General features: G+C 36.0%; 1 protein-coding gene across 3 annotated transcripts in view; it reads right to left on the reverse strand.

Moving 5' to 3' along the window:
- Mindy3 (MINDY lysine 48 deubiquitinase 3) overlaps nt 1-17,125 on the reverse strand; it is a 93,075-nt gene extending 75,950 nt beyond the window's left edge. For 2 of the 3 annotated variants that reach the window (XR_002818932.1, XM_004645184.3), the window contains exons 1-3: nt 16,819-17,125; nt 4,611-4,690; nt 1,321-1,381 (exon numbers count right to left, since the gene is read on the reverse strand). Coding sequence is in view for 1 of the 3 variants with exons in the window: in XM_004645184.3 (XP_004645241.1) it covers nt 1,321-1,381; nt 4,611-4,690; nt 16,819-16,912 (235 nt within the window). In the remaining 2 variants the exon portion in view is untranslated. Of the gene's footprint in view, nt 1-1,320; nt 1,382-4,610; nt 4,691-16,818 lie in introns of those variants that run through there. The other variant, XM_023705429.1, reaches the window with a different exon arrangement.
- Between the last annotated feature and the right edge of the window lie 4,004 nt (nt 17,126-21,129).

Raw genomic sequence — 21,129 nt, forward strand, 5'->3', positions numbered from 1 at the left:
GAGCTATATTCCAAGTTGTTCATCATCCATCTGTCCATCTATTCATCCATCCATCCATTGGCTAACAGAAGCTTGATAAATTAAATTGTCCAGCTTGGTCTCAAACTGGTGATCTTCCTGCCTGAATCTCTTGAATAGTTAGAACTATAACCTTGTGGCACTATGCTCAATTATTGTTTGTCTCTGAACTTTGGTTCCCCTCCCTTGTACAGGTAGTGTTATTCTCTAGAAGTAGTGCTATTCCTGAAACTTTCTAATACAGGACAAGTATGCACATTCTATGCAATGTTTTCGGACACAAGCATGTTTCTGTCTCTCATTATGAATTAAAAATTCTTTAAAGTCATGATATGTGCCATTTACATCCACCACGCCCCTATCACATTTATGACAACTCTTTATAGATTCTTATCAAGGTATGTCTAGCTGTGAAAATTTATATTTCATTAATAAAGTTATATTGATAAGATTCTATTGAACAGTTTCTTTACAAAAATTCACATTTCAGTAAATTATATGCTAATAGAAATTATATGAAGGGGCCAGGGAGATAGCTCAGTAGAATAAGAACCTTCCTAGCAAGTGCAGGGTCCTGAGTTCAATCTCCAGTACCACAAAAAAAAAAAAAATTAAAAAAAAGAACTATGTGAGTATGCTACCTTACCTCTTAAATTAAAAATCATTAGTAGATTTTATGATCATGGTTCGCAAAGGGAGCTGCTTTATCCTTAAATACAAAATTGGGATTTACCCTACTTTCTTTCAAAAGTTATTCTGAACTGCACATGACATAGTATAAATGCAGGAAAGAGCTCTGCAAACTGTCAAGTGGAATGCAAGTATTATGAGATACACCACATATCTCTGACTTATGGTTACAGTGTAATAGCTCTATTTGTAATTTAATTCTGATTTGCAGTATTTGCACTACACAATGCATTACATTAAAATGTACAATAAGAAAAAGATAATTGTGAGTTCTTGATAAGACATAATTAAAACAAATTTCCCATAATTTTCAATTCTTTGTAAGATGCTAGCATGTAAAAGTTCTAGGAAGCATACATTTTAATGAGAGGTCAAAAGGATTTCCTTTAATTATATTATAAAAAAAAGAATTTGGAAATAAACATCTTAAAACTTAGTTATAATTTATAAAACCTTTTGAAAATTTAAAAAAGAACCTCAGAAAAAAACTCATTAATAATTCAATTAAATATTTTCATCTTAAGAACATTAGCTATTAACAATGAATGTTGCATCGAGTATCTGTAAAATAGAAAATGAGATAAAAGTTTTATAAGCCAGCTATAGTTATACCTGAGCAATCCCGCCAAGATGACTTCTCAGAGGAAAACAGGAGCTTCTTCAAAAGAAATGCCTTTACACAATTAAAGAAATGATTAGAATACATTATAAATATTTCCCACTCTTTTACTTTAAAATGGAAAAATGAATATGTACCTTTATCTTTTAAATTTGAATTTTGTACAAATTTCATGTTTTTTCTTCACATTCAACAGTACGCATAGTAGTTATTTAGAATGTACTACCATGAACTCAATGGTGCATGTCTGTAATCCCAGCCCTCGGGAGGCTGAGGATAGTTGCAAGTTTGAGACCAGCCTGGACTACAATGTGGGCTCATGGCCAGTCTGAACTGCACAGCAAGACCTTGTTTCAAAAAGACACCCCGCCCTCAAAAAAAAATCATTCTTAAATGGAAGAACTGACTCAAGTAATTTAGACACATAACTGGAAATTATAGGATCTTACTGCTCCATTCAAAAAGTGAAGGCCTTATGGAACTGGAATAAGTCTATATGTCTCTTACATTTCTTAGAGTAAAAGACATCTAGATACAAAGGTGGTTCTTGTCTTTTAGCTGTGACTTGTGATAGAAGATTATTAGAATCATCACTTTTATCATGAAGAGCTCCTAACTTCCTTAGCTTATAATGCAATTAAGGTTCAAAAGAAAAGACAGACTGACTCCTTATCTTGCCCTTCAGCAAGTCAACCAGTTGCTACTTAAGCTGTCTGACAGAATCCAGTACTGTACAGTGCAGCACAGTACAGTACAGCATTTGCTTCTTGAAGTGTGGTCTACCTAACTCATTCATTTAAAATATAGATTCCTGGGCTCCACTGATTGAATGTGTACCTCTCGAGGGCAGACACAAGAAAAACAAGACACTAAATTGATTGCTATAAGTGGCTGAAAGCACAGAGAATACAGATTAAGAGGAATATTTCAGTGAGTGAGATCTCAGATTAAATTCTGGTTCCAATATTAACTACCAATAATAGTACTATAAATTTTAAAGGGTCTCAGTGAGAATCATATGAAAAAATTAATGCAAAGGCCAGCCACATAGTTCAGTAGATTACAGCACCTGCAAGCAAGCACAGGGGCTGCGGGTTCCATACCCCAGGACTGCTGTGCTGGCCCCGCCTCCAGGGCACGCTGAGACAGCAACTGAAAACTGGGCGTGGTGGCACACGCCTGTAATCCCAACACTTGGGAGGCTGTAAACAGGAGAATCACTATGAATCTGATCTAGTAGTGAGACCTTGAGCATCCTGTAGCCCCTTCACTGAAAATATAGAAACATAATAATAATAATAATAAATAATAATGAATACAATGAACTCAATATAGCACCTGGTAACTAGTAATTCACAGAATTGAAAAAAAACTATTTTATCATAGTCACATAGAAATAAAGCTTGTAGTATTATACTCAAGTGCTGCAGATTTTTCTCGAAAACAACCACCACAATAAAATTAAGTAATGTAAAATTGTTACAAAATTTGGAAGTCAGACAAATATAAGCATTTTTCTGTCACTAATAAAACCAGCCCTGGCATTGTGATATATTTCCTTCTAGTCTCATTTTCATATTTACTTGCACAAGGACAAATCACAATGGATATAAATTTTCTACTTGGTTTTCCTAAGAAATTCATAATATAATTCTATATACTCATAAATTTCTTATTCCCCTTAATGATTTAGTTTTGACATTTAAATTGAAAACAGTAATACAAACAGAAATCTTTTATTAACTGAAAGATCTGACCTGCCTCTTAAGCTAAATCACTTCCTCAAAGGTCCAGAAGGACAGGTTCAGGATTTTCAACACTTAGCCTTGATCCCTTACTGGTAAAACTATCATTTTCAAAATTTATTCAATTCTAAACTTCTGTGGTAGACATTTATATACAGAGTTTTACTAAAACTCTAGGGTCCTATCGCTGACCATGAGGGATGGTCTTTATAAATTTAATTTCCACATGAACAAGACAAATAGTCTTCACATTGATAACATGATTCTTAATGGTGACTAAAACTTGTCTCAGTTATTCAGCACAACAGGTATAATTACTAATTTATAGTTGAATTTAACTCTTCATGTTTAATAATTCTAATGTAAAATTCAGACATTCAGATTTTTCTTAATTTTTAAATAAGGTTACTAATGTAAACAAATTCAATCTTCCTCTTTAGAAATAATGACCTGTAAAGTATGTATTTGAAATCAAACACAAGTGGTAACTTTGTGCCCTGACAGAAGTACATTTTCAATTTAATAACATAAATATATGGGCTATAACATTTACAAGACAAATTTACTTTCAGCTAAATGTTCAGAAGTGTATTTTTTATGTTTAATGAATAACACATATCACATTAAATATGTATGTTCAAATATGATTAAAATATAAACTATAAATTATAGCTTCTTTTGTAATAGTTCTACCATTATACTACTGTTGAGCATTGTAAACAAAACAGTAAACTGAAAAATTCTTGATTTTAATAATGTGACAGAACAGTTCATAGCATATCAATATAATTAAAAAACTTAAAAGGGCCGGCCAAATAGCTCGGCAGATTAAAGCACCTGCAAGCAGGCACAGGGGGCCAGCGGGTCAATTCCTGGGCCTGCCATGCCAGCCCCATCCCCGGGGCACATTGAGAGGGCAATTGAGACTGGGTGTGGTGGTACATGCCTGTAATCCCAGCTCTTGGTAGGCTGTAATCAGGTGGATCACTAGGAGTCCTCCCAAGTGCTGGGATTACAGTCACAGGCCACCATGCCTGGACTTGGCTATCTGCTCAGTGTGCCCAGGGATAGGGGTGGTGTGGCATGTGTTGTCAGGATTCAAACCCCGGTTCCCACGCTTGCCTAAGCAGGCACTTAGTCCACTGAGCTATCTCGTTGGCCCAGTGCTCTTATTCTTACATTGCATTTTCAATGCCAATAAGCTAGGAATCTATCATTACTATAACTCCACCTCTATAATTATTACTCACAGAATCTTTTTTTAGAAAGGATGACAAGACCAGTAATTACTAATTTTCTTAAAAGTGAGGGAATCCTTACTATTTCTCTTTGAAAATATAGTTCAAAATGCTACTATAGTATAACTCACACATGTTCTGAATCCACTTTAATTTTAAATATTTGTAGCAACTTACACAATGAAAAAAAAAAACAACTATGTCTCACAATTATACAAAATACATACATTTAAAAACAATAGCCAAGTATGAAGCACTTGAATTGTCCCTCTAAGGAGTTGGAAAAGTTGTCTATGTTACCTGAACAGGTGCAATAACAGCACAGGGGCCACCTTCCAACTGTTCTAATGCAGATCCCTCTGATTCACTAAACACAAAGCCTAAAAATAAAAGCAGGTAGCAAATATTAAAAAGAGAATTCAAGTAGCAGCTAAAATTTTTTTACATACATTGCTTTGAGAAGGATCGCTTATCACAATAGGAAAATAATTTACAAATCATCAGGAAGTGATGATTAACTGTTGGAAGAATCAAGGAACTTTTTTAAAAACACTGCTGAACCAATGTGTGCCTTCTAAAACTGCAAGAAGTGTGTAGATGTACATATGTGCACAAATATTCACACCAGGTTCCACACTTCCACACACATAGTCCACCTAGAAGAGTGTAGATTGAGTAAAAGGATAGTAAATCTGGCATTTCATTCATTCATTCATTCATTCATTCATTCATTCATTCATTCCTTATTCATGATGTACATGGAACTGAGAGGTTTAAAAATGTGCTCTGCCACTGAGATACACCCCCAACCCCTTAATGTGATTTTTGGTAATTTAATTTTCTATAAAGAAAACTAGATAGTCTACTGAATTCAAACACAACTATAGGATTTTTTCCACACTAACATTTTTCATTTCAATCTTTGAGTCACATTCTGTAAGTTAAAAACTAAATGGCATTAAAGATAACAACACTTAAATTGGCTCTATCTTACATAAACTATCATCCAACCAGTAGTGACTGACAGCAGTTAGTAGAAGATCCTCAGAAGGCCAAGTGAGAAGTCAGAAGAGTTGAATTACATGCATAAGCTTGGAGAAATCGTGCTTCCTTCCTAGGCCTCAGTGCTCTTATTCTTTTTTTTTTTTTTTTTTTTTTTTTTTTTTTTTTTTTTTTTTATGTGTTTTGTTGCACAAGGTCTCACTAGGTAGCTCAGAGTCAGAATGATCCTCTTGTCTTCAGCCTCCCAAGTGCGGGGATTACAGTCATGGGCCACCGCGCCTGTACTTGGCTGTCGGCTCAGTGCACCCAGGGATGGGGCTGGTGTGGCATGTGTTGCCAGGATTCGAACCCTGGTTCCGGTGCTTGCTTAAGCAGGCGCTTAATCCACTGAGCTATCTTGCGGGCACAGTGCTTTTACTCTTACATTGCATTTTCAGTGCCAATAAGGTAGGAGTCTATCAAATTTCATTAAAGATTATAATTTAGTCACTCTGCCACCAGATAGTTAACAAGCATTAGCTATTTTGTCCATTATCCAGGATACATGCATGCATAGATATCACAGTCCCTTGTCTGGAGGAGCTAAAGGTCCCACTGAAGACATATAAGACATATACATAAACAGACCAGTACTAAAACAAAGGAGTAAATTAATGCTGTAACAGAACGATGAAGACAGTGTGGTGGATACAGAAAGGAATGACTTACTCTTTCTGAGTCATAACTTATGACTGTGAGTCTGGTACTAAATAGGAATTAGCCAGAGAAGTAAGGGTAGATAAGGAAAATTCAGGTAAAGAAAATATCCATATTAAAGGAGAAAGGTTTGTAGGGGTAAGGAAAAATGACGGGTAGGATAGAAGAGAGAATAAATAGGAGGAGGGGAAATGACAAGAGGTTCATCTGCAAAGGGCCAAACTATGATTCTATCACAGTAGTCAGATGATCATATTGATTTTTTTTAAAGAATGATAAAAGGAAAAAGTTGCTTCAAGAAACCCATGGAGATGCCATCAAACACTCCAACCAACACTCTCATTCTTGTCCTCTCAAAGTCTTCCTAGACATCTATATACACTAATTCAACTTTACTTTATTTTTTCAACATAGAAACTTTTTCCAACCTATGACTACACCAGATTTATTCCCACCCAAGTCCATCAAAGACTCATTCAGGCTACTGTGAAGTCTTTAAACTCCCAGAAAAAAATCACCTGAGATGCTGACAATCACTCCTAAAAATCACATGTCCCTTGGATTTTGGTCCTTTTTATTCCAAGTTTTCCTTTTCTATTCTTTTCACTGTAGTACTGTAGATATTTCCCTGCATTAAATGCTGATATTCCCCTACATTAAGATGTATGCTATTTTTATTCTGTATATTTTCCCCCTAAGTTCATCAACTCCTGGCTTTCTGTTACTGGTTATAATCAATCAGAAATATAGCCCAGATTAGACCTTTCAGACACAGTCTGAATTTCCTAACACAGTCCTATATGATCTGCCTTGTAGGTCTCTCAACCATTCAAATCTGTCATTTCTTTAATGCATGCTGAGTTTCTTTCAGGTTTTCAACTACTGTTTTTCTCAGCTTTCTTGCCCTTTGTGAATGATGTTTCTTCACTCGGAAACATCTGCTAACCTTTCCTCTGAAAAATTCTTATTTGTCTTCTAGGTTTAACTCTAAGACAAGGTCTCTTGGTTCAAAGCTATAAAATATATCTTGTCCATGTCCTTATATCCCATGTGTAGCCCACTTTATATTATGGTTCAAACCAGCATCATCTGTCATCTAAAATACTGTTAAGACTTCCCAACCAGATGACCTAGTTCCTCCCCACATCCCTCTTAACTCCCATCTACTCACTATAATTGCCAGAATAGTTTAAAATATAAGGGCCAGGGAGACAGCTCAGTAGAATAAGCACTTGCATGGCAAGCACAAGGTCCTGAGTTCAATCCCCACAAAAAAAATAAAAAAGAAATATAAATAAGTTTTTTCCCACAACCTTCTTAAAACATTTCAGTGTCTTTTCATTGCAATTAGAGTAAAACTCAAACCCCTTTTCATGATCTAAGGATACTGTGCAATTTATCAATCCAACTGACCTTCAGTTAACTTTTACTTGCATTATCTATGATGATCTTAGGTCATTAGGATGTCCCAAGATCTTTCCTTACGGCTTCAATGCTAGTAATTCTATAGGTCAAAAGATCTTTCCTCACTTCTCCATGTATGTGGTCTTTCTTATTTTTTAGGACTCATTTTACGTGTTCCTGCCTCAGATATTTCCTGACAAACCTAGTTATCTCTTCTATGATCTCCCAGCAGAAATCAGTAGTCTTCACCATGTAAATATACTGTTAGTTTACTTTTTCATTATTCATCTTGCTTTCCAGGTTAACTTGCTTGTTTTACTGAACACTGTTTTCACTTAGTGTGCTATAAAGTCATTGTTTGGTTAATGCTTGAGGTTTCTGAAAGGGAGAATAATGTGGGTGCTTGTTTCACAGAATGGTAAATGCAGTTTCAAAAAATGTGAAGCAACAATTTAGAAGTGGGATATATGGGTTAGCACTTAGAGGAACAGTTGGGACTAGAGATAACAATTCGAATCATCCGAAATATGTCAGTTGACATAAGTTACAGCATGCACAACAAAGATAATAAGGTTGGGAACATTTAAAAACTGCAAAGGCTGAGTCAGCAATGGACATTGACGGAGATTAGAAAAATAAAAAAAGAGGGAACAGAAAATACATTAATTGGGTTCTACACAGGAAAAATCAGAAGCAAATAATTATTACAAATGTTGCCAAGTAAAGATGTAAATACTGGATTAAGCATGTCACTAGAAATATTTTTAAAAAGAGAAAAAGACAGTTAGAGTGCTAAAAAGACCAGCTAAACTTTAAAGATTGCAGTGTGATTCAGAACAGGAGAAAAAGTAAAAGTGAACAATTGTTTAACAAGCTTGGCAGAAAAGAAAAAGGATGCTAGCTTGAAGGGTACATGGACAAAGAAATATTATTTTGTATAGATTGTTGTGAACTATAAAAACAAATAGAAAAATAACTATGTATTGGGAAAGAAACCCCCACACACACATTCTTTCAGAAAACCCTAAAAGTAAAAATTGATAAATTTAGTAAACCTTGTCCTAGAATGTAATGACTTTCAAATACTGCATGTGACAAAAAAGAGACTACTCATGAAGCGCTTCTGCTACATACAACAGTATGATGGTAGCTAGCAATGGTGGCAAAACCTATGGTATAAGGCCCGCAGCTGGCTACTTTTATTAGTAAAAGCTCTAAAGGGTTTATAGTTATCTTTGGTAAAAGCACATGTGTAATCTTTAAATTGCAAACTAAACTTGGTGCTTTATAAAATGGAGTATTAGTTTTTGGTTTACCCTGAAAAACTACTAATAATACATAATTATTCTGATCTAGGTATCTTGCAGACATTGTCTCAGAAATGACTTAATTGAGGGTGACATGAGAGAGAAAATAACTGTTTTGTGCCTGTGGTAAAATTTCAAGTTTTTAAGCAATAACCTAGAAAACCTGTATCTGTGACTATGAGTTTGACAGTTTCTCAGTGCTTAAAGATTTTCTTGAATTACACATGTGACTTTTGATAATGTATTCGACATTTAGAAGGGTATCATAATCCAGTGGACAAAGTTTCCAAGTGATCAATGCATGTCATACAAACTCATGTATGAGAAGTCAATTCAAAGTATAAGACAGACTAATGGATTTAAATTTAACAGAGTAAGAGAAATTCAATGATGTGCCTTCAAATTCCACATTGTAATCAACTTAAAAGACTCTCCCACCTGTCAAATTCTACTGTGGTACCAAAGAATATCCCATTACTTTATTACTTTAATACAGTATTTTTTTTTTCAATTGCCCATGTGGGTAAGACTGGATTTTTGTCCATGCACTTCAACCAAAACAACATATTGAAACAAAATAAATGGAGAGGAAATGGGGATATCTAGTTATCAGCCAGACTAAAAAGATCTACAGAAACAAAAAGCAATGCCGTGGGTCTTACAGTAATTCTGTACTTTCATATTGAAGCCCTTCATTTTTAAAAGCATAATGAGGGCCTGTGTTCAAAAGATTTAAAAGCCACTGATCTTAGAGGTTCATACCAGCTCTAACATATAAATTTTAAATTCTTCTCAGTTAAATAGATAGGCAAAGAGGAAGCAAAAAACCTACTTCATGGGAGTGAGGGAATGAGCAGGGTTATTAAGTGAGGATGCTAATCCTGAAAAAGCATAAGTAAAGCTGTCAAAGGTAAGAGCTAAGAGCACAATGGAGAGCTCAGCTCAGTTTTAATTACTACACTTTTTATTGATGCTGAGCACTATTTTCCCCAGCTATATACAGTAGAAAAGGGTCGGACAGTATAAATGGGAGGTTTAGTAATAGATAAGGTCAATGGGAAAATTTTAATAAGGACAAGTGACAACTAACTGTGCTGTTATCACAGTAAGACAACTGAATTTGAAGTCCAACCTAGGAATAAGAGGTGAAGGATACAGGCCTTCAGTTGCTCTGTGGAAAGAAGGGTCCCTGATGCTATATATGAGTGCAAAAAGAAATCAGGCCCTCCCAAACATCCAACATATGCAATAAATGTGAATTAGCAATGGATTATAACCCTCCTTAGAAATTCCAACAATGAAAAAAAAATCTAATGATGAAATACAATTTTAAGATTCATGAATGAAGCTTATATTTACAACTATAACACAGTGGGCTGCTTTTGTATTTTGTATATTAGAACTTCATGGGGACAGAACTCTAGGCAGATAAGCTTTACATCAAATTTTAAATCTAGTATAAGTGCCTTAACTGATTATGACAAAGGCTACTGAAGCATAAGATTAAATAAAGTCAACCAAATGGAAATAAATTACTCTATACTAAAAGAGGAATACAGTAAGCAGGCTTCTTTTATAAGATTTTAATTAACTTGAGCTTGAACAATTTAGGACAGAAGTACTATTCTTGTCCAGCATTTTCATACTTCAACTGTTTTCTAGTTTTAAAAATAATTAACTTATCATAAAATAGTCGATTTTCTGATTTGATTTGATATTGCCCATTCTCAAAACTGATCCTAAACATACACTTTTACATCACATTTCAAAGTACCATAGACCAAAGAAAAGTCTATTCCTCATTTTATAGTCTACAACTAATGTAAACGTGAGTCATGAACTTCTTTTCTATTCTTTCATCTCTCACTAAATATAAATACATTACTCAAACCAGTTTGACAACTATTATAGCACTGCATGTCACACAGGCCATAAAAAAGCTTGGCTTGACTATTGCAAGTTAAATGATATTTTGTTGACTGACTCCCACTTTTGAACTAGGCTGCATTATTCTTATCCAAAAAATGAGAATAGTGGCTGACTTTTTGATGACAGCTTTTTTTTTTTTAATAAATTTAGGACAGGGTCTACAGGGTCTCACTATGTAGACTGGACTCATAGTGCTCTTCCTGTTTTCAGCCTCCCAAGTGCAGGGGTTACAGGTGTGTGCCACCATGCCCAGTCTCAACCACAATCTCAGCATGCCCCAGGGGTGGGGCCAGCATGGCATGCCAGGGATCGAAACTGGCCGCTGTGCTCTGCCTAAGCAGGTGCTTTAATCTGCTGAGCTATCTGGCCACCTTTGATGATAGACATTCTTTCTTGGGTACTGGAAGGGCTGTGAGGGAAAAGAAATGCTTCCCACTGTTGTTGGGAGAGCAGACTGGTACAACCATTGTGGAGATCAGTATGGACATTGCTCAACACACTAGGATTGAATATCCCATTCAACCCAACTATTGCCCTCCTGGGTATTTTTCCAGGAGAACTGAAAACATCATACCATAGTGATATATGTGGAACCATGTTTATAGCAGCACAATTTGTCATTGCTAAATCTTGGAAACAACCCAAATGCCCATCAACTGAGAAATGGATAAAGATGTGATTTTTTACACAATGGAATATTATTCAACTATAAAAAGGATATATTTGAGGCTTTTATCAGTAAATGAATACAACTAGCTACCACACTCTTAAGTGAAATAAATCAGACCTGCACATGCAAACATCACATTATCTCCTTATTGTGAGAACCTGAAAGAGAAAATAAAATCTGAAGAGTACAATACATAGTGGGAAAAGGGCATGCACCTGTTCAAAAAGAAGGATTACTGAGTTGAAAAGGACAGGAAAGATAGTGAGGGAAGGAGCTATATCTATGTATGTATGAAGGATAGTTTTATAATTGCACTGTGGATTTCTGCTGGCCCGTGGAAAGGAGCAGTAGTGCTCACTTTGTTTTGTCTAATTTTTCCAATTCTTTAACCTTTTTTCCCTGCTTAATTTCAGATATATATAGATATAGATATATATTTCTCTTTGTTCTTCCAATTTTGCATTCAAATATCTGGTAATATGAACAAATAATTTGAAGTCAACACTATGCAATAGAACAAATTCTGTAAAATTCATATTATTTTGCTTAGTGAAATTCTGTATCATTTATAATTTTTCTGTCAATACTATTTTGTAGTCTCTCTTAAAAATTAAAAATAAATAAGAAATGAAGATAACTACACTGGTTTTTTGACATCTTCCAGAGTTGTAAGGGTTAAATAACATAGTCAAAATTGTTAAGCATAATACATGATTTATGATATTTATTTTTAACTCTTTAACTAAAAAAAGTATATATTAATAGTACCATGAAATTAACTTTGTTATGTATCCTTAGAACCTAGGTTATGCATAAACTTATAAAGCTGGTTGTCAGGTAAATTATGATTTTACACTGGAGAAAAGAAAACATATACTTGAGAGACAAAGAACACTTCTAACAACAAAATCTCTGAAAGGATGTGATCTGCACTACTATCCTCACTTTGAAAAAAAATGACAGGGTATATCATTTTATTATTTTGATATAATGCTAAAATCACATAAAAATAAATGCTCAAACATACTTTTAAAATTTTACCCCCATGAATTAACTACTAAATATATTTTACACATATATTTTACTTGATCCTTCACTTTTACATCCTTAATTAATGTAATAAACTTCATTTTTATATCATGTAATTAAAGTAGCATTTATACTAAAAACCTAAAACTTTAGTTTCTATCAATATAGCCTTGTCCTTAGTTCTCTTCAACCATCACACTGTCCCCTGCAAAACAACACAACCTAAGTAGCAAAATTCTTTGTGGCTAATTTTTAAGGTGGAACAAGAAAATTAGGAGCAATAGGAGAATTAATGGTGGAAAAGTGGTTTATGAGATTTATAATCTAGATTAGAGATTGGCAAACTACAACCATCACACACTTTTATAAGTAAAGTTTTGGAAAAGCCATACTTACACTTTATAGTGCCGTTTTTGCTGCAACCAAAAGGAGGAGGAATTTTAAGAAAAAACAAAGAAACTGGTCCTCCCCAGAAAAATTCTGCAAGAAGCACTGAGCTACACAATCAACATTGAAAAGAATGAGTTTCAGTAAGTTAAATGTTTTCACTTATAACATTGACATGATGATACATCTATTAGATCTAGATAATTCTTAGTTTGTTTCCACTGGGATATGGCCAATCCGATCACTTTCTACCACCTCATTACTGTACTCAGGCAAACCACCACTTTTTCTCCTGAATTACTGCAATGGTTCTCATCTGACCTTACTATCTCACTTAATCTACTACAGTTTATCCTTAAGCAAAGCAACCAAATCAATGCTAAAAACTTGAGGGCCAACAAAATAGCTTGGTGGATTAAAGCACCTGCAAGCAGGGGGTTCGATCCCCAGGAACTGCCATGTTGGCCCAGTCCCTGGGGGTTGCTGAGATGGCAATTGAGACTGCATGGTGGTGCACACCTGTAATCCCAGCTCTTGGGAGGCTGTAAACAGACAGATCACTACAAGTCTGATCTAGCAGTGAGACCCTGAACACCCTGTAGACCCTTCCCTAAAATACAAAAAAGTGAAAGATTTTGCTCCAAACATTTCAAAAAATTCCCACTTGATTCAGGTAAAAGTAGCAATGGTCCAAAAGTCTAACGTGACTTGGTTGGTATCATTTCTCTCCCCTTCCATTCCTGCTCTAGTCACTATAACCTTGTTCAAATGCCTGCAGGACCAGTCACTCTGACACCTTGTTCAAATGCCTGCAGGACCAGTGTTTGCTCAAATTTCAGCCAAAGTAGGACTATCCAGGTGACTCCACCCCAGCATTCCCTATCTCTTTACCTTCTCAATATGCTTACTGCGTACTACATGGTGTTTATGGTCTTCTCTCCCACTTCATTAAGTTTCAACTGTGGGGCTCAAATCTTAGTATAATTCAATGATGGTGAACCTTTTAGAACTCCCAATGATAACAAACAGCCCACTACCACATGTGGTAGGTTCATCACTACTGGAAAATAAGTGATACTAATAAACTAAGAAAGTAAAAAAAATGTATGCTCATCTTTAAAAATAACTAAGGCAACTAAGAAGGAGGAAAGAATAAAGTATAGGTTAAATTTTATTTTATGTATTTATTTATTTTTTGGAGACAGGGTCTCACTACAAAATTGAGGCTGGTCTTGAGCTCACTATGTAGCCCAGGCTAGCATCCTGCCAGTACCTCCGGAGTACTGAATTAATTGGAAATTTTAAAAAAGTAACCTCAAGCCCTTAAATTAAATGGCTTATTATCTTCAAAATAAAAGCTAGCAAGTCAGGCCTGGTGGCACATGTCTGTAATCCCAGTACTGGAAAAGTTGAGACAGGAGGATTGCTGGGAGTTCAGGGCCACTCTGAAAAGTACACAGTGAGACCTTGTCTCAAAAACAAAAACAAAAACAAAAACAGCAGCAAAATAAAATGAAATGAAATCTGGCAAAAGCAGAACAATAAGCAAAAACCTGCCTCATGTTTGAAACACAAAGATTTACAGAAGTATCTAAAAGTGTCAAAATAATTTTAAAACAATAACTATATGCTGTTCTTTTCAGGGGATGGGCACCAGGAATCAAACTCCGGAGGCAGTGGTTGCCAGGCAGGTGGTGCACCACTGAGCTGTATCCCTGGCCTCCCTACATGCCATTCATGCAGTTTTAACAAACAATCGATATAACTGAACTTAACCAATAAATATAATTTCTTATACAGACTAGAAAATCATAGATAGAACTTTTTATTTACTTTAAATGTTTCATACCTGTATCTTGCTTCTAAATGACTGAAACTGCAGTTGTCAATTCAAGCACAGTTTTATTGATTACAAAGTAAAGCCAGGTTTGATGTCACGTGACTAATGCAGCAAAGCAATGTCTTGTGCCTGTTCTACAAACGCAAGTGACTGCCACAGCAATATTCAGCAATGACCTCTAAGGATAAAGGCATGACTACAACAGTCAACAAAACAAAATCTATTAACAGCATTCCCTTCTGACTCAGAGGTGATAATTAAAAAAAAAAATAAAATAAAATGTTGCCTTAAAATTTTGACCAGTGTAAGATCAGGAAGAATCATAGATCCACAATATAAGTACAAGCTTTAGGGGAAAAATCCTTTATTTTGAAATGGTATTCATTGAACTAATCTTTAATCTGGTTAAGAAACTTTCACATGAGTAAAGGAAAATAGAAAAAGCCTTCTAATATGTCAGGATAAAGTGGGGTTTTTCTTCAGAATAATGATTATCAATATATAGTACAGCCATCAAAGCAAAGTCACATGATCTTTGGCTTAGTCCACAGTTCAATGCTTTTTAAATTTATGTAGCAATAGCTATCGTTTGCTGATCATTTACTATTGTGCTAATTGGCTAAATGTATTTATGTGGTCTTTAATCTTTATAACCACCTTATAAGGTTGGCAATACTACTGTCTGCATTGTACAGAGAAGGCAACTGAGATTCTAAAAAATTAAATAATGTGAACTAGAACTCAAGTCGATGCCTAATACACAAATTGTGCTCTTACTCTTACAACTGTCAAAAAGCTTTCCTTGAATTTGTATCACAATATAAATAAATTGATATTAACTTACGCTACATTGACAAATGTGTAACGAGTCTTTACTGTTTACAATGAAAGCAAACATTCCTTAATCCTTCAGAGTTTATTTACAATTGTTCACTAGTGGTTAAAAAATAGGCCAAATTTTAAAATAAAAGCTGCAAATGCAATATTAGTTATGTGACAAAATGGGTAAAAAGAATCCAACTAAAAAGGTGGCGTTTAAAAACTCAAAGCAAAATAATGAAAACAGAACTGGATTAAGAGTTGAGAGACTGGGAATTCACCCCTGGTTCAAAACAATTTGTGCAAATTTGGGTTGGTCATTTAACCTCTGGCACTCACTTTTCTCATTGGAAGACATGAGTAATACACTAAATAGTCCAAATAACTAATAAATCATTATTCTAATTTTACTAGCTCTATGAAATTGACAGAGTTACAAGACAAGAGGGAATTGCCTATATTGCAAATTTCTGTTACAAAGTTACCACATTTTGAAATAGAAATTTTTATTTACTATGCCAAAACAAAAAAAAATCACTCAATTTTTTGCGAATAGGTGTCTTACAAACAGTAATAGTGCTTTCCATACATACATTATCGATCTTTCTGACTCCAAAGATATGCTCTTATTTTTACCATATTTTTCTTAAATCACCTTAAGAATGTGTTAGTTATATTTTACTATAGAAACTTAAAAGCTAGGGTTAAGTACTAATACAAAATGCCTAGCATGGAGCTTGGAACAATGAAGAAATTCAATAAATGGTTATTTTTATTTTACTTTCCTTATTATTTGTATCATTAATAAAGTTTTTCTATAAGCAAAAATCCTGTTGTGGGGAACAAGAAGATCAGCACAAGAAGTGCAGTGACTGTATTTCTTTCAAATAGTAACAGATACGATCAGATACGAACATATCTCAAAACCAGGTATGAGGCCAAGTGAACTTGCAAACAACCCTGTGTTTGTACTCAAGGTGCCACCCCAAAACATAACTACAAGACAAACAAAACTGCTTTCTAACCGGGCCACCTTGACCTTCCTGTGGATTTCTCTCCCACGAAAAACAGACGAAATCTTAAACACATACAGGGGGTTAAGGTCCGGGCGGCCACAGCAGTACTGGCTTGGAAACTGCCCCGCGAGCAGGGGACACACCTTTGTTGTCCACCGCGGGGCCAGCAGTGGGATCGACCCCCCGTCGCTTGTCCCCAGCTGCAAAGTGGCACGAAGATGGCAGTGGGCAGCTGTGACCAGCCTCCTGCCAGCCCCACCCCCACCCCGGGCAGACCGTGCTTTTCTAGAAAATCCAGTTCCAGTACTGTGCACGGGGACTGGGGCGGCACAGTGAGCACGCGAGGGTGTGCCGCGACAGGCGCCACAGCCAAACCCTCGCAAGGAAAGTGACAGCCCAGCTGGGGTACCTTGCGTCCAGCGGCAGAAGATGGTATCCGAGAGCCCGGGGCTGCTCTTGGTGCCCCATACCAGCTCCATTAGCTCTTTAGTCACTTCGGACATGATGGGGAACCGGCGGGCGGGTCTTCGCTGTCAGGACTCCTGCCCCGGAACATAGGGAGGGGCGAGTTCGGAGACTGAAGCTGCGGGACGGGACGGCGGCGGCAAACGTGGTTCAAGGTTAGGCAGGAGCAAGGTAAAAAGAGGGAGCTCTACTTGCACGAACCGCGCCTGTCAAGCCGGGTGAGAGCGGCAGCTAAGTTTCCCGTACCGGAAGTAGGGCAATTTCCGGCGGCTCTCTAGCTCCGCCCCTCACCGCGGAGGGCCAGGAAGTCCCTCCCCGGAAGCGGAAGTAAAGGTGCGCCATCCGGATCCTGTAGGTGGGGTGGTAGGGTTTTTTTTGCCTGGGAGGGTAAGCTCTAGGGTGTTGCATTACTTCTAACTCTGAAATGCCTGTACCGCTCCCTCTGTCATCCTGGCCACTGCAGTGGTTTCAACTGGAGTCACCGAGTCTCAAGCTTTAAGGCATTAAACGTATGCCATTCCTGAAAATATGTATTAATTATGCAAAACTGTAGGCATTGGCAGGGTCATGTACAGATATTTTTATCTGCTGTGAAATGTCCTCTGTGCTGGAATAGATCACAAAGTCGAACTATGTACCTGGTACTTGCAAACATCTGAGAAATATTTTTAGAAATGGCTCTGCCAGTTATAACTCAATAATAAGGCTGTTTGTAAATAAAGCTATCTGCTTGTAAATTGTACATAATTGTCATCCTTAATTTGAAGGCAACACGTGGACTTGAAGACCATGTTTGATTCATTGACTAGCATTCAGCTTAATTTGTATGAAAGCATGTATTTATGTGAAAAAGGTTTAAATCTGGCATTTTAAAGTTGTGTATTTTGTTTCATTTTTCTGAAAAGTAGAGACATGTATGTGCTCATTCTATTACCTTGGGATACAGGATAGTTTTAGGGCGCCCAGGCAGACCTTAGCTTTTTCACTTACTAGCAGCATTCCTAGTTTACACTTTAGCTTTTTGTTTTCTAAAGTAGGGATAATGTATCTCATTTATTAAATGGAATAAATGGAAAACAATCTATGCAAATAATTAAGTATACTTCCTGGAATAGGGAGATTATTAATAAAGGGCATTTTTTTTACCCCCCAAAAGGCATTTTATAGTAATTTCCTACAACATTAAGGTTATCTGATTTTTTAAGTCATAAATTTTAGGCACTTATCTTTCAGTATAGTTCAAAATAGTTCCCAAATATCAAAAATATACAGTTTTGTGTAGAGGAATTCATTAGCTAAAAAATGAATGCTTAATTTAAAGCCATCTATGCTACAAATAAGGGATTATGCCTTACTTCCTATTTTAATACCCTTTTCTATAAAACAAGTTAATTGCTCAGAATGCCAATATTATATCCATACCTTTTCTCATCTTTATTTTCTTTAGAATTCCTTTTACCCCTACTGGACATATTAAATCTTACCTATTCTTCAAGGTAGCACATGTATGATATATGATAAAACTTTCCCCAGTTATTTTAATCTAATAATTACAATCTGTGAATCTTATACTACTTTATCTCTAACCTTATGACAATTGTAAATCTTGTATTTGCAAAGAATTATTTAGTCTTCTCCAGAGATGCAAGCAGAAAAGCCAACATTATTTTATGCCTAACTCTAGTGCAGAGCCTTGCACCACACTGTGTCTCAGTAAGGACTTACCAAAGACACAAACTTGCATCTATTGAAAGTTAAAAACTTCATTGTCAGCAGGTCATACTGGTGCATGCTTATCATCCTAGCTCTCAGGGAGCCTGAAGCAAGAACATTGCAAGTTTGAGCCCAGCTTCGGCCACTTAACAACTTAGACTCTCTATCAACATCTTTTTAATAGATGAAAGCAGAGGTAGGTATAGATGTTACTTAGTAAAAAGTCTCTGGGTTCATCATCAGTAATAGAATTTTTTTAATTGCTTTCAACAAATGAGAATAGGAGGTAAAGTACTGACTGCTTCAGTCAAATGTCTGATATTTACATGCTGAAGAAACTTTCAATAATTCTTTCACTTTCTAAAGCATTTTGAAGAATCCATATCAAGGTCCATAAGTGGCAGACCTGTAAGTTCACAGGTGTTTACATTTTCTATTTCTTCCCATTAATGTATGGAAATAGAAAAGGTAGAGTATATACTGTATAACATTTGTTTTCTTTCCATTAATGTACACATAGTTATAGATGTCAGGCTAGACCCGGAGGAGCAACTGAGAACACTAGGACAGGTAGGATTGAAGCGAACACAAATAGTTTTATTTCAGATTGAGTGTGACCTGGTCAAGGATGAAAAGGCCACTGACCATGAATAAAGGAAGAAAATGAACTTTATAGATGAATTTAGGCATGAGAGGGATCCTCCACTGTGTCTAGTGCTTCTAGGGGAAGTGCAGGATGAGAGTAGCATGTTGCTGACTTAAATAGTGGTATTTTATAGACTTACATGTTTTCATATAAGCCTGAGAACCAGGCCTGGGAACCAACTCAATAAGCAGAGTTAGTTTAGTCTCTCAGACTCATGGGGGGGGGGGGAACTTTCCTGCTTGAACAAAGTGTTGATGTGTAGATTTCTCTTCAGGTTGGGAGGGGTCCAATTGTGAGGACCTAACAATAGATTTGACTATCTATATAAATACAGACAAAAGCTCTCAACATGTATTTTAAAAGTGGAAAATTTCTATAAAAAATTAAAAATAACAATAAAAGTGAAACATCTTCAAAACAAGATAAGAAGTGAAAAATGGTTATTAAATTGTATATTGCTATCTGCAAAGAGGTTGCTCAGGTTACCAGCTACAAGCACGAGAAATTGATAAAACAATGTAGTGTTCCTTTCAATGAACTAATAGAAATTGGTAGTACAATTATCTTAGCTATCACACACACACATATATATGTCATATATATCATATATATCATATATCATTTATATATCCTTCGTATTTCCTCTTTTTCCCCACCACAGTTGTTTCTTCCTTTTGAGCAGTTGTTTTTTTTTTCTTTCACAATATCTATTCTTTTTATTATGTATTTGGCACAGGGTCTCACTACACAGGTTTGACTCCTGGTAATCTTCCTGCTTTCAGCCTCCCTAGCGCTGTGATTACAGGCATGCACCACCACGCTCAGTCTCAGTGGCCAGCTCAGCACAATGGGGGTGGGGGCAGGGCCAGCACAGCATGTGGTGCCAGAGACTGAGCTCTGTTCCCTGTGCTTGCCTGAGCAGGCACCTAGTCTGCTGAGCTATCTTGCCGGCCTGTGTACTTTTAGATCATATTTATTCTTTCAGTTTCTAGGGAGACAAAATGGTGTTTTACACATGTGAATATGATTTATTTCATATATAAGTATGGCCTCTAATTGTATCCCTTTACCTGTAAAAGCCTCAAGTTTATATTTTTTGAAATATTTTTTATCTCTTATTTACTTGATACAGGTCTTGCTCAGCAGCTCGGACTCATAGTGATCCTCCTGTGTCAGCCTTCACAGGGCTGGGATTACAGGTGCTCAACACCACGCCCTGTTTAGGTTGCTGGCACAGTGCACACGGGGTTTTCAGGCTGGCATGGCATGCAGTACCAGGGGCTGAACCTAGGTCCTTGTACTTTCCAGGCAGGTGCTTAGATTGTTGAGCTATATCCCTACCCTAAGTTTATTTTTATAGTTGAATAATACTCCAGTAATAACCCAAATTCCCATCAACCAAGGAATGAATAAAAAAGATGTGATATTTTTACACAATGGAGTATTATTCAGCTATAAAAATATAAATTCAAGGCTTTTGTAGGTAAATGAATGAAGCTAGAGACTATATTGTTAAGTGAAATAAATCAGATCCACATATACAAATATCATAATATCTCACTAGTGTGAGATATCTGAAAGAGTAATGAAAATCTAAGATGTACAACAGAGACTGTGAAAGGGAAAGAAATTGTTCAATGGGAAGGAAAAATGGATGAGAAAAGGACAAATGAAAGAAGGGGAAAAGATATATTTAGGCATATATGCAGAATAGTTTGGATAATTATAGATTTCTGGTGGTCTTTGGAAAGAAGCAGTTGATGCCTATTTTTTTCTTTTAATTTTGATTTTTTTCCTCTTGAATTTCTTATAACTTTTTCTTTGTTATTGTTTTGTGGTTTTTTTATAGTTTTTAAAAATAAAAACAATGGTACAAAATCTCAAAACAAGATTTTA

This window comes from Octodon degus, unplaced genomic scaffold (genome assembly GCF_000260255.1).
Source record: "Octodon degus isolate 3935 unplaced genomic scaffold, OctDeg1.0 scaffold00220, whole genome shotgun sequence".
NCBI classification, from domain to species: Eukaryota; Metazoa; Chordata; class Mammalia; order Rodentia; family Octodontidae; genus Octodon; species Octodon degus.